The 26,868-nt window shown below is 35.6% G+C and overlaps 1 protein-coding gene across 3 annotated transcripts in view; it reads right to left on the minus strand.

Moving 5' to 3' along the window:
• The window catches only part of PDS5B (PDS5 cohesin associated factor B), a 105,351-nt gene that overhangs the window by 45,530 nt on the left and 32,953 nt on the right, over nt 1-26,868 (minus strand). For all 3 annotated transcript variants that reach the window (XM_085061707.1, XM_085061696.1, XM_085061691.1), the window contains exons 7-15: nt 23,357-23,437; nt 20,478-20,618; nt 12,604-12,719; nt 10,797-10,891; nt 8,380-8,525; nt 7,322-7,473; nt 5,511-5,624; nt 3,922-4,003; nt 187-235 (exon numbers count right to left, since the gene is read on the minus strand). In XM_085061707.1, coding sequence (XP_084917833.1) covers nt 187-235; nt 3,922-4,003; nt 5,511-5,624; nt 7,322-7,473; nt 8,380-8,525; nt 10,797-10,891; nt 12,604-12,719; nt 20,478-20,618; nt 23,357-23,437 — 976 coding nt within the window. The remainder of the gene's footprint in view (nt 1-186; nt 236-3,921; nt 4,004-5,510; nt 5,625-7,321; nt 7,474-8,379; nt 8,526-10,796; nt 10,892-12,603; nt 12,720-20,477; nt 20,619-23,356; nt 23,438-26,868) is intronic.

Raw genomic sequence — 26,868 nt, forward strand, 5'->3', positions numbered from 1 at the left:
AGTAATTCTGCTTAGAGTTGCCTTCATTCTTAAAAGAATATTGCATCACATTTATCATGATTTACTTTGAATTTTAGCTATTCAAAAATGTCTTTCTATAAACTTACCACAAATGATTTTTAAAGCGAGAAAGCAATAGAGTTCAATTTTAATTTTTAGACCCTGTAAATACTTTTACTGACTTACTTGTTATAACCATCAGTTTCGAGAATATAGCTTTACTGCTGGCATCTGTCTGCAAATCAGAGAAGAAAAATAGATTAAGTAAATATTTTATAATATTTATTTCCATTTGAATATTGAGTGCGAAAGATTCCATATTGCATTAACAACAAGTCAGTATCCACTCTGCTAACACATCAGTGTGTTAGAAATCAAAAACCACCACTGCAAATTCAATGTAGACATTTACAGGAAGTAAAAGGTAGATCATCCCTACAGCATCAATTATGTAAAATACTTTTATTACTTTTCAATCTACCATGTAACTAATAAACAGCACAAATGGGCTACTTCTGTAGTGTGCTGTCTCACAAGAATGCCCTCATTTTCAGGGCTTTTAGCTGCCACAGCTGAACTCATATGTTCAGACAAAAAAAATTGTAAGACAAATCAGATATCATTTACAGGATTCAAGTAATGATGTCAACAGATACAAACTTTCCATATTTTAACCTCTTGTGACTCAGGAGAAAAACAAAAACTGTACTGCGGAGTTTCTTTCATCCTGACTGCTCTGGTCTTTTAATACTCACTAAGTCTTCAAGCACTGGCTAAAGCTCCCATTAAAAAAGATTGAGCAAACTACTAATAATTCAGCCAAACATCAAATAACCTAGGGCAGAAGTATTAACTTCCAGTAGTATAACTCTATTGAATCGTGACAGATTGAATAAGTTTAAGAAACATTTCTTTTTAGTAAATCTACTGTAGAACTTGATCTACATCATCTTGAATTCATCTGCAGCAAATGAAAGTTATACTCTAATAGAGACAAAACAGCATTCACCCACTTTTCCACATATGAACAGGCAAGGTCATGCATTTTATTTAGCTGTGTACTACTGCCAAAGGAGAAAACAAGAGGAGGTGTCATTTATGCTTTCACTCTTCAGAAAAGTAACTAGTCTGAAAGGCAAGTTTGATGTCCCTTCTATCCAAAGTCAAGAGAAAATATGACCAACAGAAGTAAAAACACATTTCAGCCTCCTCAGTAGTGCTTTGTCTGAGGAGATCCTGAAGAGGAGAAAAGGAGAATACCCATAGAGTTTTAGTCAAAGGCAGAAAGGTAGACTGGGAAGTTCAAAGATTTATAGTTACAGAATAATGTAGGTTGGCAGTGACAACTTTAGGTCACCTGGTTGAACTGCCTACTCAGAGCAGGATCAGGTTTTGCTTCAGGCAAACTTCTAGTTGCATTTTAAATATTTACAAGGATGAAGACTTCACAGCATCTCTGAGCTACCCGTTCCTATAGTTGATCACCCCTACTGCAATTTTTTTTTTCTTACTGCCTAATCAAAGTTTCTTTGTGGCAACTTCTGTACACTATTTCTTGTCCTATTCCTCTTTATCTCTGACAACTACACTTGCCACAGGGACAACAGCTGCAGGAGAACAAGTCAACAACTAAGCTACAATGATTACATGAAGAAATTAGACTGAAGTGAAAAAGCATACAAATTCATATTCTAAAAGGTTACTAGTTAATTTCAGTTTGGTTTCCTGAAAGAAAACAATGGTTACATAACTCTGAATGGCTAATGGATATTTGTTTCAAGATTATTACTTGAACTGTATGCCCTTCCAGTTTACGGTTATGAAGATGTAGTCATCATAAACACAATTATTTAATTATATTAATTATCAATTGAAGGCACCCCCCAAAAAAACCATACAAAAGCATTACAAATATAAAAAATTATAGTAAAAATAGCTAAGCATCTGCACTGGGCATAATGACCAAGTTTTGGGGTAACAAAGGGCTGCTGGGGTGACCCATGTATGAGGAGGTCAGGACTGCCCTGTGCTGGTCAAAGTCACTTCCAGCCAGCACCACAACAAACAAACCAACCCACCACACACCAAAAGTTCAACTAGAGAAGCCTATGGTGCCTCTGAAAAAGCAGGAGAAAGAGGTAAGAGACTTACCTCTCTAAAGAGGTAAAATGACTCTAAAGGGACTGTGGCCAGTGAAGAAACCCCTGCTGAAGCACTGGTAAGAAAGAAGCAGCAGAAGGAAGAGAACCACTATGTCCTGACCCACATCTCCTGTGCTGCCATCACCTCATCGAAGGGACAGAGAGTGGTGAGCAGCCTGGAGACTGCAGAGCAGGGAAGAGAAGCATCTGAGGGGGAGCCAAACACTGGTTTTTTAAGTGTCCGTTTGTTTGCTTTTATTTCTCAATACCAGAACAAATAAAACTTTGTGTAAATTGACATACTAAAGTAAGTAAAACTCCCTGACTCAAAACCGTTTTGTTGCCTGCAATGGCACCTCAGACTATCACAAGCCCCCTAAATTTTCCCATGTAGGCTTGTTGTTCATGAGAATATTCAAGTGCAGAGAATCAGCATTTAAAAGCAAAAAACAGGATAAAATCCAGATGGACAAATGCAAACATGTCAAAAGCATGCACTGTCTTGAATGCAATGCTTATGTTGGCATCAAAACCTTCATATTAAATTCTATATCATATTTGATATTTTACAACTGAGAACTTTCACAACTTCCTGAAAACAACAGGAAAAGTTGAAATTTCACTTTCAACTGAAAAGCAGAAAATATCAAGGAACTAACTCAGGTATTAAATGCATAATTAAACTACTCCAAAGAACATTAAACAGCACATGTAAAGCATTTCAATACAGTCACCAAAAGACAATGAATACTAGCATTTACTGTACTTGAATTTAATACATTACAGCATGTTTTGAATGTACTAAGTCCAAATTATTCATTTCACTGCAGTCTCTCTCTGTTGGCAAGACACTAGCATTTCTAAGCAGATACATTAGATAATCCAACCACACAGCTACCCACTCTTCCTGGTTCAGGTAATTCCACCAAATGGATAATCATTAAATTTACCGTTGTATGACTACATATATATACATATATTTTTTTTTCTTGAAAAAAAAAAAAGTCACACACAGACACATAGGAATTTGAGCATGGCAACACTTTCTGCTCTATATTATTTCTGATAAAAAAGCACCAGATCAAACTTCTGGCATTAAAGCCAAGTTCTAATTATATACCAAATCATATCAAGAATTTAATCTTATTTCCCTACACCTAGTATGAGTATGAATGTAGATGTAACTAAAACAAATTGAAATTCACTTCATGAGAATATCCTAAATGCTCCACAAATTTCCATTTTCTCCTTTTGAGCAAATTCGTAAACAGGAAAATTAAATTGTAATCTGGTATCTCCAATACAATATTTAAGAAATTTCTGAGAGGGAAGAGAAATGAGTAACCTGTCAGGACAAAAATATTCCACTCTCTTCAAAGTTACTAATCACACATAAGATAACAAGTTAAGAGGATATAGGTACTTTTTGTTAATTACTTGATTTGGAAGTAAAAAATAATATGCTGGTTTTATACCATTTCAAGAGCCAGAACAGTCCTGGCAAGATGTAAACCAAACACTGGGAAAAAAATATTTTAGTATTAAAAGACTGGCAAAACATTTAAAAAATTTCTATAATATCCCTTTTCCTCTTCAATTTTACAAAAATTGTATACACATTTCCTACAATAAATGTAGTCTAATGGAGTATAATTAACTTGCACAATATTTTCAGTGTTATTAAAAATAAGCTTGAGATAGCCAAACAAATAGGACTAAAAACCAGTATATTAACTAAAACTGCATATTCATTGGGGGAATAAAGATAAGTTGAACTCACTTTGGGTTGTTTTATTAGGTCAACTAAATCCTTTACTTGATGTCGCAGCAGATTTTGACATTTCCACATTTCATTCAATGCTCTAAAATCACAAAAAAATTAAAAGAATTGTTAAAATTATCTATTCAATGAATAACAGAACTGCTCAAAATGTGTCTTGACATCCTTTTCAATTTCAGACTCCGAAATGTACTTATCACCCAAATTTTCACTGCTGTATGAGCAAAGACTAAATGTTTCCTATTAGGATAATATGGAAAATTTACTTGGTCATCTTAGACTGGAACAAAGTGAGATTTTGTTACAAGTTTCATTCCAGATGCTCAAGTACACAGCCTGTCAAAGAAGGAGGAAGTAAGTAATCCAGTCCATTAAGAACTCATTTGTACAAGTCTGAAATCACTCTTCTAAAAACATTCCAAGAAGTAGGTTAAAGCAGATGTTTAAGATTTTTATCATCAAAACAATGTTTTTCTTGCAGACAGGAAGCAGCTACTAGATGAATAAATTGTGAAAAGTGGACATGATTACGCTTATTAGAGATGCATGAAAGATACTCAACAAAATAGAAAATTAGCACACTTTCCAGGAATAGTAAGCCATATACGTAAAGGTCACAGCTGCATTTAAAAACTTACAGAATCCACTAGTAAAAAATCAGTTCTAAATAAATAACTGAACAAGCTATGTCATTAAAATGAGTACTGCTGCATCCAAAAACTGTAGAATTCAGAATTTACTTGTTGCCTGAAATAATACTGAAAAGAATCCATTCTGTATTTTCATTTAGCCTACACTAAAAATTACTAGAACAGTAACTTTTCGTTTTTAATATACCAGTCATAATTTTAGTTTGTTATAGTTGTCATACCTTAGACAAGCAATATAATAAATTCAGGGGATTCAAAAGTCGGTTTTTGTAGTATTGGGAGTCTTAGGGGTCTTTTAAGCCATTCTTTTATATATAAAGCCTTTTCTAGTCTCATGGGAAAAAAAACTATGATTTTCAAGTGACTGAGTACTACTACATGAAAAACAAAGTAAAACTACCTAAAATCAATCCAATTGTGAACATTACCACAGTATAACAGTTATTAGTCAAATTCACATGCATATTCTCATTTTAAGCTGGAGAAGGCACATAACGCAATAATACTTAAAATGAATACTGAAGGAAGATAAAGAAGTAATTTTTTTGCATTCTTAAGTCATCCTGGTTGCTGCAACAAGTAGTATATTAATTGAGAAGCTGTCAGATAAGATTTAGGGCTGATCTACCGATATCTATGTTATCTCTTTTCAGAGGTAAAAGGACTGACATGCACTCAAGCTTTTTCCCAGATCTTTGACACTACTTTTTTTAGCTTTTTATGGTTGAAATGGACTGCATTTTGTTAGAAGACACCTTATAAGTTTAGGGTTTTTTCAAAATCTTACTTGAAAAATGGATGCCATTTCTACATTCTGTTTTCTAATAATTTGTAAATTATTTCTGTCCATTGACTTAGGCTACTCATAACAATTCACAACTAATTTACATTAACATTGTATTAAAAATTATTTAGCAAGTAGTAAAAAGCAGCACGTACTTCACAGCATTTGAATCCAGTGTTGCATAAAGGTAATACAAACACTTCATTCGTTCGTTTGTTTCCAAGTTATGAGGGACCATGTACTGAGCAAAAATGCGTTCAACAAGTAACCTGAAAGACAGGATAAAGAAACTTAAACTGTGCAGGAAGAACATGGCCTGGAATTTTTGAACCATTGACTCAAAAATTCTCAGACCTATACAGACATCAGTTGTTGCATAAAAAGATAGGGATATTTGAAAACCTGAAGGTCAAGTTACTTGACATAACTCAGCATAAATTAAACAGAAATTTATAATTGTAGAAGACGCAATGCTAATGGTGGCATTACGAGATTTAAGAGATGATATTATCAAAATCAGATGTATTAATCTAGAAGAAACAAACAATTTTGGAGAAACAGATCCCTTAATTATCAACCCCAAAAAGATGTTATCATTTAATTTCATTATGAGTCACTACTGGGGTAAATTCATGAACTGACTCAAATTAATTGGCCTAAAATAATAATAAAGAAAGAATATCATGTTGATTATATCACACAGTATCATGAAGGAGAATTCAGATACTAATTAGAAGGAGCTGACTTCCTTCCACCCTTCCCTGGCCCCTTCCCCAAGGGCTGAGTTTATCCCATGTCTTTTGCTTCCGCAATAAAAATGCAGGTATATTCACGAGAGAATTATTAAAAGCTTCTGTGTAACATGAAGCTCCTTATATGGAAACAGAAGGAGAGAGAGGTTTGGGCCTGACAGTTACCTAGAAAAGACTGAGAAGGAAGGAAAAATAAAAAGGAAAACCAAGCCCACATTGCAGTCCTAATTACCAAATAGTCCAAGACTGAGGTTCAATACTGAGATCAGTATTAACAGAATGTAGCCAAGAGGAAGAAAAATAATCATGTATGTTATGTATGTTTATGCTGGAGTTGAAAACAAAATTCCTCATGCACAGTTAGAGCAGGTGATCAAAACCCAAACTGAGGTAGTTTAAAAAGCTTAAGAAAAATGCCAATAGTTAAGACCTGATCTAAAGATTCAGACACTCCACTTTCATGGTAGCATGAAATAACTACTTGTTTTGAAGATAACTTTTTGAGGTTTTGAATTTTTGAAAAGGCTTGTATGGGTTTGCAATGCCATTTCTATCTCAACATGCTGTGAAGGCTCATTTCCAAAGCCAACACAATGAACTTGATTAGTCAAGGCAGACTTGCTCCCAAACTAGCTCCCCATGTGCAACCACCTATTTTTCAATACCAACAATTTACAAGGCTGTAGCTGGTATGATAGACGCACTGCTTTCACCACAAATCCAGGACAAGGCTCTAATTCACCACTACTATACCACAGAAATCAAACTCTCTGCAAAGTGAGATGGCTTGCCCATTGTCACTACATGTGCTGTCTTTAAAACATACTGGAACAACACACAAATCTAAATCAACATCATTCAAGCAAGTTTATTTAATAAATTTTAACATAAAATTAACAAGTTACTGAAATTTGAACAAAAATCATCTTTACTGAAGTAGTGGCAAAGTACATCTAAATCTTTTGAAATATTCCAACCTATCTCACCCTTTAGAACCACTTTTAGCCATGAAATAAGAAATAAAAAAATAAAGTAGAAGAAAACACAGGACAATATTTTACTGCAGCTATACAAGAGTATGCACTCAATGAAAACATACAGGATTATCAAGATTCCTCATTCTCATCAGCAATGGAGCACAAAGGAAAAACAAATCTTCATAACAAGTTATAACACTTATTCACTGAATCACCCAGCTTTTATGACTGACTTACCGGTCATCAATACTGTTTTGATAGTATATATGCAGAAGTTTATCTTTGATCCATGATATCTGTTTTGCAGCTTCTTTTCCTGCTTCTGATTGTAATGAATATTTCTTGTATATCTGTGCAAGTCCCATCATAGCTTCCTTCCTCACTCTCCACTTGAGAGAAAGAAAGAGTAGCCAGTTTAGCAGTTCAAAACTCAAAACTGAAAAGACTGCAGAGTTTTCTGTTAGGTATCTCAAAAGTTTACACAAAAATAATATAATTTAACTTTCCTGTGAATTGAATTAAGTTCTAAGTGCAACAGTTTCTCATTAGGACATATGTTGCATCATATCTGTTACACTAAACCTTTCAACACCAATAACTACTACGTAAGTATGTCTCTTGAATTTAGAATTATTATAGATTTAAGCCAACACCCTTTCTCACACTCTATACTCAACATCTGCAATTGTGTTGTGGCTGCAACAAAAAAAGCATATCACCAAATGAAAAAAATTATGCGATAATCATTTTAAAAGTTTGCCATCAACAAACCTGTTTACTATGCTTTAAAATAAGCAGCAAATCTCATAAATCTCAACGAATAATGCAATATCACTAAACCAAAATTCAATACTACTCAAATTTGAAGGCTACTACATGGATAGATCTTTCAATGAGCTAATTAAAAGCAGGTCATTTACAGTAAATACACATTCTGAAACCTGCTTGCAATATTTCTTTGGAAAAATGCTAGAATGCTTTACAACAGCCTTCTACTTGAAAGTTTTATTAGAGCTAGACAACTGGAACAACATTGCTGTGTTGCAGCCAGCTGAATTATTTAAATCGTATCACCTCAAATAAAATACAGCACAATGAAAAACATGGCATGCTGGTCATGGGAAGAAGGTACCACACTAACTAAATAGACTGCTTCAAGATTTTTTGCATTACATTGTCTTTTATTTGTAATTTTAAAATCAGTATAGCATTTTTTAAAATGCCGCTTCAAAAAAGGGTGAATATTACAGTTTTGAAGTATAACACACCCATTATTAATGTTAATTATGTCTTACCCGTTTGTCCAGTGTCCTTTCTCTGACGAAATTAAGCAGGTGATCATTGACAAGCAAAAGATCTTTTTTAGCAGCAGTAACTATGGATACTATAACATCATGCCGTATGGCCTCCTCAGGATCATGTGACCTGACTTTCAGATATTCTGGGGGAAAAAAGGAGTAAGCGTAAGTATACAACTTCAGCTACTTGCCTCACTAGACAGAAAAGTTATTTTCTTCTATTTGAATCACCAGCAGTAAGAAACCAATAGTTTTCTCTAAGACTAACTGGAATGTCAGTAAAACTTTGTATTTGCTTAGAATATCAAATATTTGCATTACTGGCATTATTCAAATAAGAATTATGTGTCTACTTTTTCATTATTATTATTATTATTATTATTTCTCATAGTTGTTACACTGTGTATACATTAGCAACTATTACAGCCAATCAAGACTGGATCTGTAGAGTAGAATAGACAGTGCTTGAGAACTTCCTAAGCATTCTACAGATATTTTAAGATCTTACATCAGGCTAAAGGCTACTCTCTTCCTGCTGACTCCATTCCCTTTGGCTCCTAGAGCACATTAACATCCCTCCTGTTCACAACTTCTGTATTATCCACAAGGAATCTAGTTAACATGCTCCAGGAACAGTTGACAGTATGAACCATGTAAGCATTGTAGGCAGGGACAAATCAAGAGACACTTCAAACTGTAACGCTTATTTAGATACATCCTAGTTTATCCATCTTAAATTTTCTTGGTTATTTTGGTACACTGCTACTTATTTGCTAACACAAATAATCTTATATTATCAACACTTTCCAACTTTTGTTTTTAGGTGTCAAACTTGGTAGCTACCTACTGTCAATTTAGAAAGCCAGCAAATAAAATGGCAAAGTTCACTTATCTTTTTAGATGTAGGAACATCCACACAGAAGTTAAGATCACAGTACACTGCATACATCAGTGCAACACTGAGGTCTTTAGGAAACTTTGCAAATTCAAACTTTACTTTGAATGAAATAACCAGAGGTTACTGTTCTCTTATCACTGTTCAATGACCAGTGAAAATTTTCAAGTCTCAACTGAAATACTGGTCATTAATATTACTGGTAATCACCCCAAGTGTCAAAAAAGTACATTCCAAAATAATGCTTTGCAATTATGAAGGTTATGAAATTTTAAATCCAAATAAGCCTTTTTAAAAAGACTATTGCTTCACAGACTATTATGCTTCACATAAACTAAAACAAATGAAAAATACTGCCATTACACAAAACAATTCTGGTCTCAAACGCCAGTGAGCCAGAGAAATGTTTCAACAATTTGACTTTGATAAGCAATGTGGGGGGAGAGAGGAGGGGCAAGCAAAATTACATTTCCCAGAGGATACCATTAGAGGGGGCACAAAGTCTTTCTGCAATGTAAAAAAAAAAAAAAAAAAAAGGAAATATAATTATGATAATCAAAAAGGAAAATATTTTTACCATTCTATTAAGGAAAGGCCCAGAACCTTTTGGGATTTTTAAAATGGCTAAACCATATAGAATCACAGAATAGTCTGAGTTGCAAGGGACCCACACAGATCATCAAGCCCAACCCTTTAGTGGATGGCCCATATGGGGATCAAACCTAGGACTATGGTGTTCCATGCTCCAACCGAGCTCATCTCTGGATAACACTGTAACTACAGGATGACTCCAGCCTGCCTCTATTTGTGTCCAATCTGACAAATGCTCAGCAAGCAGGGGAGCAATCCCATGCACTTGACAGTCCTTTAAAATCCCGCCTTAGACCAACCAAAGATATTGCCTCAAAAAAACTACGAGGAGTTTATTGATCAGGTGAAGATACAATCTCCAAAGCAAACCAACCAATTCTCATTAATTACACTTTTTTTAAATGAAAACACGGGGAGCAACAAATACTAAATGCTTCCATCAATGCCAGTTGCCTTCTTCATACAGAGGTCTTGAATTACAGGCTGTGGTTGATCTGAAGGAAGAAGAGGAACTGTGAAGATGTGGTCACATTTGAGGATTGTTTTCATGTTTTAGACAGTGGCTGTAAGAGACTTACACATTTCAGCTTTTTTGGAACTGAGGTCTCCTCTCTACACCCTAATTAACAAATGCCAGGATTAGGTTAGGCAGGCTGTCTTTACCTGATCCCACAGTGCTTCATTTCAGCAGCAGCTGGGAATGCAACTGCTGTAGGAGAGGGAGAGAGATGTCTGTGGTTAAGGCATTCGTTGTGTACAATTCCCTCAGCCTGGGAAGCAGCACTGAAGGCAGGGACTTTGACTTAGAAATCCAACATCAATTAGGTCCTCCATAACACCTGACAGCGTTACTTAGGATCACAACTGGCCTTCTTGACTTTTCCAGGAGACCAAAAATGGTATTTTAATGTCATAATAAAACTGGTACCTGTTAAGTCTTTTGCCAGGTCGGGATGATTCATAAGGCAGTGACTTGCAAATTTGACACACTCAAGGCGAATAGGTACATGGATATCATTAAACCTAGTTAGAAACAAGACAAGGCATTACAGCAACAAAAATTCCACTTCTGTCAAAGCAATCTGTTCATTTCTGCACAATATCAAATACTTCTGAAAATATTTTTTATGCTCCCCATGCATGGTTACATTCACACAGCACCTCTGATTTCACAGAATTAAGTAGACTGTCTTTAGCTTGAGAAAAAATTCTCACACTCATTTATTAATTAATGTTCTGAACATGAAAAGAAATATCATCTTCTGGTACACATTAAAAACTCCCAAGCAGACAAAAAACTACTTATTTGAAAGAGATGTGATAAATTTTAATTCCTTTTGTGTAATGCTACACATAATTAACCATGAACCATGTATCAGAAACTCAAAACTTTTTAAGACTGCAATATTCATCCCCCTCCTTAAACTATGTGACAGACAACAAACAAATGCACACCTCATCTACTACAAATTTCTTCTGAGATGGATCATTTAACAAGATCACCTTTTGAAAGGCCAAATTAGATTTGATGCTTGAAAACTAGTATTTTCTGATTTTTAATTTTTAAGTAAGTAATTTTATAATAAAGCTGTTGATGGAATTAGCTACAGACAACTCTTTCAAAATTAAATGCATTTTTGAGCCATCCTCAAAATGCTTGGTTTGAAACAAATTAAAAATGTAACTTTAGAACACTGTTACTGTTGAAATGCTTATTTATCAAATAAAGAGATTTTAAGGAATAACTATTTTACTAAAAGCCAGGTATGTTTTCAAAATCAAGATGTTTAAGACTGCTTCCTTCAATAACACAGCTATTATAACTTTGTGAAAATCTTCAGAAGTAGTAAATGCATACATGTGATTCATAACTAGTTGAAAACAGTTATTGTGAACAAATTGCACATAATCACATTAGTAACACAATGAAGCATTTTCCTTTGGGCCCATATAGATATGGTATTTTTTGATGATATTCCATGTTTCAAATAGTTATATACTTTCAAGCAAAATACCTTGCTTCAATTAAGTTTCTTATACTTTCAAAAGTAGCATTTCTTTGCAGACTCTGGCATTGATATGACTGAATGCTACATAATAAACTACGGCATTTGTGGTAACTTTTAGAATTTATCTTCATTTACTCAGATCAAAAGTATTTTTGTCATAGTAGCCAAATTCAAGTTTCTCCTAACTACAAGCTCCAACTGTATTTTCTATCTCAAAGTGGCAGAATATTTCAAAAACCAAAGACTAACCATGCTTGCAGCATTGCAAATACTACATACTTCTTTTAAGGTACTCCTACCACTGAAAAAAATTGACACTCATATAGAAAGACTACATAAAAGCCTCAAAAACAATTCTAATATCACCTGATACTGAAAATGTCATTTGATGCTGTTTTAGAATGAATCCATCATTGAATAGTTTCACTTGTGAAGAAATTAAAATAAAATACTATCTTTTCTTGACAATGGCAATAAAGCTAGTCGAAAAAAACCTAACTTTTAAGGGAATGATTTGTAAATCTTCACTCTTTAGAATGACAGATGTGGAAGATAATATGCAAAATTGCTTTAGCATTATTTGCCAAATTTCAGATAAAGCAGCAGGAAGAAATTCACAATTAGCTGTGTCACTTTAAAAAAAAAACAAACAAGAAAACCCCCCAAATTTATTTTGACTTCATTGAATGTTTTCCCTCCCTAAACAGGGAACTAAACCAAATATACCTCCCCAGGTAGCACTGCCAAAGTGGTTTGTTTTGAGATGCCAACTCTGAATCCTTTGCTCCAAACATTTTTGCTAGAAGTTTTACAACCTGCAGACGTTCTTCATTGTCATTGCTCTGGAAAATGAACAGATTTTTTTTACATTAAAAACCAAAACCAACCGAAAACCAGAAAACCGAAAACCAGTGTTTTGTACACTTTTTAGAAAAACACATTTACATACTTCTAGAAATATTGCAATACAGATAAATAGAGTCCTATTATCTACAAACATCTATCTCAAGACAAAAGCCCTTCACTACTTTTGTGAAAAGACAAAATAATAAAGGCAGTGAAAATGAAAAACAATGTAGACAAAAAACAGTGTGAACAAAGCCTGGTGAGAAAAAAATCTTTTTAACCCTCATTTGCAGGTTACTGATTGCTAGGAAATCTGGTATGTGCCTGTATAAATTCAGGAAGAAACAACACAAAACTTACAAAACTCAGTCTATATTTGTCTGCACATAAAAGTTTACAGTTCTGTAGAACAGTGCTTAATTGCTTAATTACAAATTTTTCATTAAAAATAACAGTTTGCAGATTACAAGTTTCTAGAGAATATTAGATTAAGTACCCAAGATCTGAGATCCATAGGATCTGATCCTGTATTTAAGCCTATATTCGAAACTGCTGAGGTACAACAGATAGTTTTCTTTTTATATTTAAAATTAGCACTAACAATGATAATGAAAATATACTGGAGAAGGCCTTGTTTTATTATTGTTTTGCATTACACGTGTTTAATACAACACACAGCATGGGAACCTTAAGACATTCTTTGGAAATGCATGCTAACATTTGAGCAATTAGCATGTACTTACTGTTCACATTTTTTTCCCCTTTGCTTATTAAAGAAAAAGGGAAAAAAAACCAACTGGCTGCAATAATTCCTTGAAAAGGGAGTAGCTAAAATTAATTTCTATTAATTAGGTATTATTAATCCCTTATTATTGCCAGGTTTTTTTCCTGGTAAAAGATAAAAACTGGGTAAAATACTGCTTTTTTTCTACCATCTTTGAATTTTTATTAGTTCAGCATCACCTCTTGAACATGAACAAGAAATAAGAGCACAATATAGCTGTCAGTTCTTTTATACAACACCACAGTTTTAGAGACAAACTATTTCTCCTGACTCAATACCATAAAAGGGCCGAAAAGTTTGCCAGCATGTCTTTTTAATTCAGAACCCTAAGAACAGTAAAAGCATTTGTAAAATCCTTAAAGTAACAGAGCAGGAGAAGTTAAGGATGCAATAATTTCTAACTGTGATACTAGATTACAAAAGACTAATTCTTTTGAATACACTTTAATATTAAGTATTTGAAGCACAAATAGCAAATCCATTAATATGCTTTTTGCATTTGACTAATTTTTTCCAATTAACATTCAGTTTGACATTACTGAAAGCATTCTACAATCACCTCCTCTTAATCTGCAATAAATGATATTGTTTTTTCTTATTTAGTTTCAATTTACATGTGTCCATTACACTTCAAAGTCTTATTCTATGGGCCATGGTTAAGAACTTTTTTTTTTAAGCATACATTAGACCAACCTCCATGACTCACATCCTATTCACTCCTGCTTAAACCAACAAAACATTAAGAATATTAACCATCTCAGAATTTTTTCAGGTAACCAACACAGGCCCAGCACGACACTCCAGAATGTGGAAGGAAGGAGCTGGGTGGAAGTTGGAAGCACACTAAACATAACAAACCCACAAAACAAAAGAACCCTAAAATATCCTTAATGAATTAGTTGCAGAATAAGTTTACACTGTATCAGCCACTAATTCAATTATAAGACAAACCACTTGTGTTTCTAGTCCTGTCGCAAAAACAAGAAATATTTGCAATTACGGAGCTCGACACATTATCATTTGGTCCTTTCTAAATTTGTTCCCTGATGTTGGCCTCCCTGAAACATGGTTACATAGTCTCCGAGGGGTAAGAAAAATAAACCCGTGCATCTTAGTGAATGAATACATTGCTGCTACAGTGCCTCTCCTTTATTCTACTTTAATCTCCACTCTTTTTCTGAGGGTGAAAAAAGAGGGTATCAATCTCTGAAAAAAATCTTTCTCCATTCTATGAGACGTGTACTTGAAGAGTCACACCCTTCACCTCTCAGGTAAATCCAGCACTCTAATGGTGTTCCACCATGACTTGTCAATAAAAACTGACACTGAACATGACACTTTCAGTTCCCCAAACACACTCCCAACATGCAGGCGGCTGCTGTTTGGCCTAGACATTAGCATCTGTCACTAACAGCAGCTGAAGCCAGTCAGATTATTACCATTACTGAGTCCAAAAGAACAGGTAGCACTAAGGATCTATGGAGATTTGGGAATAAGAAGTGGACACATAACCTGAAACTTTAGAAAATTTTATTTACCATAGCCAGGAAGAAAGGCAGCTCTAAAATAAGAAGTCAACCTTTTATTGATTTTTTTTTCATTACATCATACAGGTTTAGTTAGAAGAGTAAGATAAAAGCCTAAACCCCATGACAAGTATTTCCAAAATAGTCTATTCATGACTTTTCCATTCTCCTGAATATTGAAATGTTTTTCACTTTCTGTAACAGAAATTTCTAAACTTCAAATACTGAACTTGAAAAAAGTTCCTTCAGTTTCTTTCTACAAGCTGACTATACAACACCATATTCATAGCTCTTTCCTGAGTCCATAATACTTCTGTGTCAGTGCTAGATCTCTACACACTCCACATTAAAATGCCAAGATCAGGCACAAATGACTGACCTACACAGAAGAGGTTAAGTTAAATGAATATCAGTGTTTATTTTCCTGTAAATTCCCCAGACTCCTTTCCAAAATCTGGGAAAAAAAACCAATTACTAGGAAGAAGCAACCATGATTTCACACAGCTCTCACAGGGCTTAACAACAGAGTTCTGCCACCTGAGAACACAGGAGCTTTTTCTTTACATAAATCTATAAAGGCGTAGCAGGTTGACCCCAGCCAAAAGCCAAACACCCACCCAGCCTTTCTCTTACTCTCCCCTCCAACACAGAAAGGACAGGAAGGAAGGTTAAACGGTCCACAGATCAAGACAACAAGAATCTAATAAGTAAAGAAAAAGCTGTGTATGTGCAAGCAGAGCAAAAAGAGGAATTTATTCACTACCTCCCGTTGGTAGGGAGATGTCCTGGCAGTTCCTGGAAAGCCAGGTCTCCACTCGCATAGTGCTCACTTGGGAAGACAAACAGCATGAGCCCAAACATAATGCCTTCCTCCTCCTTTCCCTGACCTTTTAGTGCTGAGCATGTGTCCCCTTTCAACCTCCTGCCCTACTCAGCCTACCTGGGGGGAGAAGGGGGAGTGGCACAGGGAGAAAGCCTTTACCTGTGCCTTCACTGTTGTACCAAAATGCCAAGATGCTTGAACACTAGGTGGCCACATAGTTTACATCCCAAACAGTAAGCTGATTCAATAGTATTACTGAAGCACCCAAACTCTCCCACAAGCCTCATGCTGAGAGTTTTTTAACCCCTCCGCACACGGTCAAAAATTTATTTGGTCTTTGACAGGAAAGCCCTTGGATTTTATCCCCACTCAAAGAGACAGTCTACAACCCTGAAACCATGAAGATAAACCAGGAGGCTTCCTGCCAGAAAGAGTGCAAAAAAATTTTGGGAGATGGAGAGCAACAGATTTGGATCCTGTTTGAGGACCCAAACAACTCAAAGATGTTTGTTTACATCCTCAAACTCCCATCAGCCACCGAGGCTGAGAACAAGGCAGCCCAACCAACTAGAAGGCAGTGGAGATGGCTCAGTGAAGCTCACCTGGTGGTTAGGGAAAAACCATCATCACTTAATTTTCAAAACATGCTGCAAAACCATAGGATCATAGTCATTAAGGTCGGAAAAATAAAATCTTTAAGATCCTTGAGTCCAACTGTTAATCAAGCACCACCGTGTTTACAAAGAAACTATTACATCCACTTCTCTTCTCAAAATTTCCAGAGATGGTGACTCCACCACTTCCCTAAGCAGCCTGTTCCAATTCTTGACAACCCCTTCAGTAAAGAATTTTCTCCCAATATCAAATCAAAGCTTCCCCTGGTGCAACTTGAGGCCATTTTCTCTGGTCCTGTCACTTATAACCTGGGAGAAGAGACTGACCCCCCACACACACTTTGCTACAACCTCCTTTCAGGTTGTAGAATGATAGGGTCTCCCTTGAGCCTCCTTTTCTCGAGGCTAAATGTTTAGAAGCAAAGAAATAAGACATTACACAGAAATTGTTTCATGTACAGAATATGCAACTAGAGGTAACATTACTGATACCAGGAGGAATCTGTACATATTCATGCAGAACTTGCCAATTTTACACCTGAAACAAAGCTTGTACCTCAGCTTTCAAGCAAGCCAGAACATTTGTCTTGCTCAGGTAAGTTTACCCCACGTGTACTTCAGCTGGCCAAAATTTGTTTTCATTTACTGCTTTTGAAGCCAGCGAAAAAGAAATGCGCATTTCCAAAAACACAGAGAAAACTATTCGTCTTTGTAAAGCACAGATAATACGTCCCCTTCCGTGTGTTCAGTGCATGCAAGATGAGATCATTCTGGCACATCTCCACAACTCAGTTGTTTAGACAATCACAGCTTTCCTTCAACACTGGACTCAAGAGGAAAGTTTTTCACCATGAGATCAATCAGCCATTGGAATAATCTCCCCAGGGAAATGGTAGATTCCTTGATATAGGACATTTTAAGATTCAGCTAGACAGAGTGCTGGGCCATTTTGTCTAGACTGTGCTTTTGCCAAGAAAATTTTAACCAGATGATCCTTGAGGTCTCTTTCAACCTGGTATTCTACGATTCTATGATCATCTGCTAAGGAATAATACAAATCTCCTTAACAGCAAAGCAGCAATATGAGAGATCTTGGAATACACTAACTGTCTCACTAGCACATAAGCATTACCTGAGTATTTGCCTCTAGTATTTGCCTTTTATTAGAATTGTGTATTCAAGAGCCATAACAAGCAATTTCATAGTGCAAAAACTGGATGTTCCTACAAAACGATGTATTTGATCTAAACACACCTTACAAACTTATTTAAATACCTAGTAGTCCATGGTAAGTGAGCTCAGAAGGACAAGGCTCCTTTACTGGGCATATAGAGAGACATAGTACTATGTGCCAAATCCAGAAAAGACAAAATCACTGAGTTAAGCTCTCAATGATATGCAGGGCTCACTGAAGTTGCTGGCTACTGTATCATCAAATTAAATTGACCTTTAGTGAAAAAAACAATTCCCTTCTCCCAGTTTTCAGTATGGACTGTCATGCATGTTTTCTTCCTTCACCAGCCACCTGATCTAAGGTTTCATCAAGCATAACAGGGTTACTGCTGTCCAGTTTGTTTTCATTCAAAGCAATAAAAATAATTACTATCTTCAACCTCTGAGTTTCATGGAAATCACACACTCTTCTCAACACACTAATGAGCTATTTACCCGGAACTGAATTTAAAAATGTTTGACACTAGCTGCTGCTGTTTAGAATAAAGCTAAAGCTACTGTTGGAGTGCGAAGTATTTAATCATCACTGGCATATAGAATGTACTTGCGTTGATCTCAGAAAAAATTACAGGTTGACTATATTTCATTAATATTTTAGAACACTTATCTTCAACATACACTTCTCACCACAGAAAGATCTTAAAGACTTCTCAACTCATTTAGAGCCATAAAATTATTTGGGTTGGAAGGGACTTTTAAGGACATTTTTCAACTCCCCTGCCATGGGCAGGAATACCTTCCGCTATACCAGATTGCTCAAAGCCCCATCCAACAAGGCCTTAAACAGTTCCAGAGATGAAGTACCCACAAGTCCTCTGGGAAACCAGTTCCAGCATCTCAAAATTTAAATCAGGTGTATCCTATTCCAAAGAGAGGTGCTTTTTTCCTTCGTCAAAAGATGGGTCATTTGACAGCCACTGAGACAAAATAGGCATATATCATTTTTTCTTATAATTTAAAGTACCAAAACACACACCTGGAGTAACAAGATTATTACAATGGTTTTGGAATAGCTACAAAATACACTGAGTTCAAGAAGACATCAAGGAATAAGAGTGATAAGAATGTAACTATCAAAATTTACGTATCTCGTGGCAACACTGTTAAACTGGATCTTGCAGACATCTAGCATCAACTTCTTACCCACAGTGAGAAAACCGCACTAAGGATGAAGAAGGCAGAAAGCAACAAAATATATGTACATCATCTGAAAAGAGTACACTAAACAAAGCACAGAAATGCAAACATGAAAAAAAATGTGTTGTAAATTAAGTAGTACAAAAAAAACATGGAAATGCTTAGGGCTGAAATCAGCTAGCTGAAAATAGAGACCAGAAATTATGCTGAGGTGGGGAAAGAGGGAATGAAACAAACAAAAACCAAAAAAACCAACAAAAAACCTAAAAGAAAAAAACAAAACAAAAAAAAACCAAACATACAAAACCACAAAAAACCCAAACAAAACCCCCCGCCAAAAAAACAAACAAAAAAAAGTCTTACACTGGCTACTAGACTTTATGATTCCAATAAAATAAGATTCAAAAGAAACATCAGTATTGAAATCATGAAATATGAATCAATGAAGGAGTAGGATGACAATTCAAGAACATGCAGTTTTTAGTGGACTGAAAAATGGGAAAGGTACTGCAATTACATACTGTGAAAAAGGATATGACAACAGTAAAAATAAAATATCTTGAATAACACCTTCTGCTGCAAAAGTACTGTTTTTATTGAAGTGAGAATGATAATTGTTTGCCATCTGTAGGAACAGGAATTAAAGGCTAAAAAAGGTCTACTTTGACGACACAGACAGCAAGCAGTAAACTGAACCCTGCCTCTCTCAAAAAAATGAACGAAATTATAAAACTATTTTAAAAACCCCTCATCCAATGAGTGTACTATTCCTGCCTAGCAACATTAGGAAAAAGTAATAGGCATGAACAAATCACTACAATAATAAATATTACAATAAGAGGCCAAAGGTGCTACAAACCTAAATTCTGTCCTCTGTAATAAAAATACATGCAAACTTACAAGTGCCCATTACACATTAGTTCTCAAGTTTAGTAACAGATCACATACAAACGCAGTAACACTAATCTTATCACACTCCTCACAGAAACCTTGTGGAACGACAAATACAATAAAAGTAGTGCAGAATAAAGGGAGAACCAACTTTTATATTGCATTTGTCCAAGTGATGGAAGCACTTTGAAAAGAAAGTCAAAAAGAAAAATACAAATTAAAATAGATAGCTAGCACCAGCTATCATCCAGACATATGAAACAAGCCTGAAAACTCGTAAGTCATTGCAGCAATTACTACAAGACATATTGATGCATTCCAGTTCTCTGCTTACACCTGTCACAGAGCTACTATTTGGACAAAATTGTCAGTATATATATTCAAAATATTAAGTCTTTCACAATAAATAATACAGTAAGCCCAGAAATAAAACAGGCCAAATTCTCAAGACATCAAAAAAAATGGAGTCATTGCTTGAAAGATACAACCCAAAACCATCTACCAACCAAGTCCCAAATATATATATACATGCACTGTAGGATAACACATTTGAAGTTATATTACATTTTTGAGGGGTTTTATGGGTTTTCCTTCAAACAATGCACAGAAAGGAATTTTTACATATAATTATTAGTTTTATTTGCCAAATACTTTGAAGAACTTGACAGTAAAAAAAAAACAAACCCAAAACAATAACAGTCAAAGCATACATGTTTCAATATTTAGAAAGGATAGAAAGTGTTTACCTTAAGTTTGAATTCGAGCTGTGGTAGAACAGAAAGCAAGAGGTGACTGTCAATATTGTATAACTCCAGAATCAAATCAAACACATGCTCTGACAGATCACTAATTGATGTTTTACCAAGCATAAGGACTTGATTGAAGAACTGGAAAATAAAACAGATTACACATCAACAACAAAAGCATACATCCACTCTTCTAAATCCTATGCTAAATCCTGAACTATTAAATCACTTTTAATCTTACAACATAACTAAAATAAAAGGGATGGAGGGTGGCACACACACAAATCAGAATACCATAGCAGAAGTCTTAAAATATCATTGTCTCATATCAAATATTATGCATAAAGGAAAACACATTAAATGTGATGTTTACCCCAGCAGGCCTACAAATAATTTAAGACACACAACTTTAAAGGCATTTCAGTGCATCACATCTTTTTATAATGGGACTATATTCAGAGTTATTTCACTATTGAGAAGCATCATTTCAAAAGTATTCTAACATTTAATCAAAGCAAGGCTGAAACAACTGGCTAATTACTACACAGCTGACAAGTTAAGGAGTTGAAAGTAAAAGCATAGGAATTAACTGAATAACTGATTGTTCCAGAATTTCTGTTTACACACAGCAAAATGCTACTGTAAAGCAATTACTCCTTCCTGGTAAACTTGACGTATTAAAGGGAAACTTCATATTTCTCATTAATGAAAATATTTCTACACTATTTTTAACTATGCCCTCTTAGATGGGTAAGATGCAACTAAAGAGAAAATGTGTTGGTTTTGCTTGATCCAGTTTTTGGTAGTGGGGGGGCAGCACAAAAATGGCTCCTCTGTGTCCTGTGTGAAGGTTCTGGAAGTTTTCACCATGTCCAGCAGAGCCAATATCTGATGGCTCTCAAGATGATGGACATGCTGCTGGCCAAGTCTGGGCCAATTAGAGATGTTGGTTATACCTCTGTGATATTTAAGAAGAGATCAAAACCATGTGAGCACACACTTCTTTTTAGCCAAAGGAGGAGAAGGTGAGAACATGTGAGGGGAAAGAACATGCAGACACCAAGGTCAGTGATGAAGGAGGGGGAGGAGGTGCTCCAGGCACCAGAACTGAGAATCCTCTGCTGGCCATGGTGAGACCGTGGGGAAGCAGGTTATCCCCCTGCAGCCCATGGGGTCCAAGGGGATGCAGAGATCCACCCACAGTCCATTGGGAGGTGCCCGTGCCAGAGCAGGTGGATGCCTGAGGAGGCTGTGGTCCAATGGGAGTCCCAGTGGAGAGAAAGGCCTTGCTCCCAAAATGGAACAGCCTGGCCTATGAGGTTTGCACCCCGTGGACAAGGGACTCACGCTGCATCAGTGTGAGTGTATGCTGCTGCTCGTGAGATTTGGACCCATGCCAGAGAAATTCACAGAGAACTGCCTCCCATAGGAGGGACCCCATGGCTAGGCAAAGGACTCCTCTCCCTGAGCAGCAGCAGAAGATCTCAGTGATGAACTGACCAAACCCCCATACCCTGCCCCCCCATCCTGCTGGTGCGAAGCAGGGAGGGGCATGAGCAGAGAAACTGTGTCTTAAGAGCTTATTTTTACTTCTCATTATCTTCCTCTGTCTTTGTTAGGTTAATAAACCACTTTGCAACTTTAACTTTCAGCCTGTTTTGCCCTCAGTGCATCTTCTCCTGGCTCCTTATCTCACACAAAGGACTTACATATATTCACTTATCTCAAGGACTTACATATATAATATAGTGCATCTTATTGTAAGTTAAAGACTGTCTTGAAGAAATGTTTTGCTTTTCTGGATACAGAGTTGCCTGAATGTATACAATCCTGCTTGGGAAACCAAGTGATACTGTGTTTTCAATGTATTTCAATAAAGGAAATTTTCAAAATGGCATAATATTTCTCTCTTGTGGGAAACAAAGAAAAGAAGACTCCACATGTGTTGTTCCCATGAAAGAATGACTCTTATTATACAGACTTCCTCAAAACTCCGAAAAGGTCACCCAGTTTGTAATCTAATCTTACAGATAAACAACATTAAAGACACATTCCCATTCAGCAATACCTTCCTAAACAGCAGGTTTGAAGTAAGAGTTTTTGCTGAGGATTTTTGAAAATCTTAGGAGGTACCCACTTTTTAAGTGTTGCCAGTCTGAAAGTAACAGAAAGCACTGAAGGTTGTCTATTGTTTTCAAGCTCCTGAGGTTTTGGATAGATGCCATAAGACCTGCTAAATCCTCAACTGCTTAAAAAAGGAAAGTGTTATTGTTTTTCTATTGTTCAACTCAGGGCAGACTCCTCTCTGATCTTTACTTCCCCTCATGCCTCTTCTATTACAGTGTCTATGACGTCTACATTCAACTCTGCTACAATCCTCAATTCACTTGGTTTTCTTCTTTACTATCTCTTCTTAGATTGTTTCCTCTTCTATTGCTGTGATAACAGCATTAAAATTCTGCTCTATCTTCAATTCTCTTGGCTCCAAATAGTCTTATCTCCTCACTAAAAGACGAATTTTGCTACAGAAATAATGTGTTTATATATTTTTATCAGAACAATATATATAAATGCACTTGGTCTTCTAGTAACTCTAAGGATTGAATCTCAAGGTGTTAAAAGACAGTAGAAAGTAAATTACCATTGCATTCCACAAATCACAAGTATTAAGTACTAAGTCACTTCCATATCGTGAAGAATTAGACTCAAAGGGACAGGTTATGCAGTGCTTCATTAATACAATCGTTCTCTCAAAGAAAATTGAGAATCTGTAAAAATTTATTTTTCAGCCCTGTTTGACAGCTTGCAATTCATTCTTTTTATAACACAGTTCAGTCACACAAAGTATTATTTCCATACTTGTTTGCAGTCTCACTTACATTAGTAATGTATGGTTCAATTGCTTGTGCTGTCCTCTTTAGTAAAGCCTTTGCCAAATCATAGGCTTGCTTGTTTAAATTCTGAAGGAAAAACAAACAAACAAAAACCAAGAAGAGTTATAAGCACATACATTAATCTAAAAACAAATCCAAGAATTTAAAGCCATCATGTACTGGTAAATGTATTAAAGAAATAGCTTGCTCTTTTTATATTTCAGTAATAAAGATAATATAGTAAAAACAAACTTATTCCAAACAAAGCTTTGTAGTCTCCAGTGGTATTACTGAGAAAGAGAAAAAAACTCTTTCCTGGCAAAAGAAGGCTTACTTTTCAGTTGCACATCTAAAACTGATGCTCAGTGAACTCAGTGCCTGCATTTTACTCCTCCTCCATTTTACTCCTCCTTATCAGTTTCCCGAAAAACAGGAAAGTGATACAAAGCAACATTAAGGCATTTAAAGTCACCATAGAAGTAAGACTCTGAACAGGAGTACAGAGAGTGCAATTCTGTCCTTGCATCAAGCAGCCACCTGTGAACCACCATCAGAGCCTCTCCATCATATCATGCAAAGATACTCAGTCTGTTATCTGAGACAGCGAAGAAAAAAAAAGAACAACCTAGAAGTTCAGTTTATGGGAAAATAAAAGGGCAAAGAATAAAAAAACTAGACTAATACAAAAAATAAAACAAATGTGCCCCTCTTCAACATTCTTATCCTTCCATTTGTCTAATAGGGTTATTGCTCTATCATTGTTTTCTCCCAATCTCTGCACACATTCTCCACGCTCTAGTTGTTACATCCTTTATCCAATTTCTATATCACAATTATTTTTCAAAAATTTTTAGAAGAAAATGCAACTCAGCTCTTGTGACATCCGCTGCAGAGCTGATTAACACACAAAAGAATGACGAAAAAGTCTTCAATACGCAAGAACATGTAGTATTTTAATAGCTAAAAAAACTATAAAAATATAGTTCCCACAATTTTTATTGGTCTTTGCAATTTTAAAAAACCCCAGCATATTGAATTTACAAGACAACAGTAAAAGGAGGCAATTTGTGGCTGCTCTTTTTAAATATATCTCATCCATAAAAGGAAGAAAATTTCTCTTAGCATAATGAAAAGCAAACAAGATGCATTGCCACACACAGGATATATCTTTACCTGAACATTCTTGGTTCTTTACAGCTGTGTGAATGAAAAAGAGCATTTGGAAAGACATGGAGCGTATTGTCTGAAATTTAAAAAACTCTATAGAACTACAGGCTTCTAAACAGCACTGGGAACAGATTAGTGTTTTCTGATAATTTAAAACAAAAAAGTCTTTGACTTGCCTACTGATAGAATTAAGTCAGGTGACTGAACTTGAAACACTCATGCCTGAAGTATCTGTTTTTCTCAAAGCCAATACAGAACCTGACTAAAAACTCCAATTCTTGGAAGATGCTTTAATATGTAAAATACTTTTGTCTTTTTACAAAACTGTACAGTTGTTCCATGTCCAAGGAAAGAGAAGACACTGCATGCTGGATTGTTCTTTATGGTCACAAGAAAAAAAGAGGCATTTCCACCACCAGCATTTGTTTTCTGTTACTCAGTTCCAGAGTTTTAACTGTTCAGGAAATAAAAGGCACAAATAACTATAACAAGGAATGCCACTTGCAATTCATGTTCTGATCCTCCTTGGCTTCACAGTTCACCAAAACAAAGAAAAACCACTTTCACCTGCTAAGAGTGAACTCTGGATCATGAACAAGATCCTATTTATGTATAAAACAAGTCCAAATAGCAGAGCTAGCATAGCAGAGATCCAAGAGGCAGATGTGGTCTGATTCACATTAATTACACTTTCAGCCTGCATCTTTTGCACAGCAATTCACTTCAAAACTTCTTTTTTTCCAAGACAAATGCTAGAAGTCACTATTTGCAACCCTGAGTAAGAATGAAGTGTAACACGAATACCTATCTATAAAAAAGCTTTAAAGATGAAAAATAGTCTAGAACACAATGGCATAGGAAAGTTAGCTATTTTTTTCATGCCTCATGTACTTGATGTAATAGTGCCAATAGTGGTGACCCTCAAATATCCAGAGGCCCCACTTTCTGAAAATAACAATATCAAAGAAATCTTAGAAGCACAGGAGAGTTGTCTCCTCATTTTCCAGCTTCAGGATAAAAGCAGAAACAAGCAAAAGTGGCACTGCCTTAGTTGAAATGAAAACAAGAGGAGCCCAGCCATTACCAAGTCGATTCAAAGATCTTTTGCAGAACCAAACCTATCCTTCTGACTAATTCAACAGTCACAAAGATATCCTAAACTTCCTTCTCCTGAAGGAAAAATTTTAAAAAGATAACACCTAATTTAACAGATTTCTTCTCTGTTTTTAGAGAAGCTCTTCTACCGTTATCCTCTCTACAATTTTTCCATATGTTTGGAAAGAAAATTGGCATGTATTTCAAGATCTTTTAATGATGTAAGAAAGCCCTCATGATATGGACAATCTTAATCAGGATGCCTTTAGGAGAATGTAAGCATCCAGTGGGCATAAGGTTTTTAGAGTCCTGAACGGGGTAGAAACGAAGTAATCAGTTGGCAATGCTGTTTAAAGTAATCATTAGCAATTACTACATCTTGAAGGAAAAGAAAGAAATAAATATTCGTTGATTAAGGACAAACCAAAGAACCACCCCTGAAAAGGCAGAACACAAATCTTCTGCAAGCTAACTGAGGTTATCTTCTCATTTATCATCTTATTATTTAGCATGAGGTTATTTAGCATCCTCCCCCAAAAATCTCCAGTTTTCTTTCAGAAAAGAATGTTAGTGAACAGTGGAGAACATTTACATTTTTTAAAATCTTGGGAGGCCTCCAGCAAAAATATTTGAATAGAGGCTGTCCTGGTCAACCATAAGTTCTCTGTTTCAATTTCTACCATGATTTTTAGGTATATGTTGCTAGTATTTCAAGCTTTTCATACTTTGGGAAGACGTTAACAGTTTTGCCATTTGCCATTTTTCATACCTGCTTTTCTCTAGAGAATGTTTGACAAACTTCTACTTTTTGACAGAAGCAGCAGTGGCAACCTCTCTGACAGTATGACACAGACAATTTTGTGTTTATATAGACAACATTCTCCAGCAGAGTATGCCCTAGAGCCAAAAATAATTTGTTCTTGTACAACAGGGTTGGAGGTGATAGAAATTCATACCCACTTGACTTTTTCTCAATTCCTGTTTTCCAGCTACCTCTCAATAATCAATTTAACACATTAGATCAAAAGAAAAAAAAAAGTGTGAAATAATTTGTACCCATTCCTTAAAAGAAAAAAATTTTAAAAAGGCAACAGAAAACAAATGCATGTTGCTTAATTTTTCTTTACAGAAAATTACTATCTAGCATGAATCCAGCCTTTACTTTGTAACTAGGACAAAAAACAAATGTTAAGTCTGTATCTAGTGCAAATATTCCTAAAAAGCATACATTTTAACACATCATTTTCTTGGAATTT

The sequence above is a fragment of the Lichenostomus cassidix genome, chromosome 1 (genome assembly GCF_008360975.1).
Source record: "Lichenostomus cassidix isolate B80296 chromosome 1, HeHo_3.0, whole genome shotgun sequence".
Lineage (NCBI taxonomy): Eukaryota > Metazoa > Chordata > Aves > Passeriformes > Meliphagidae > Lichenostomus > Lichenostomus cassidix.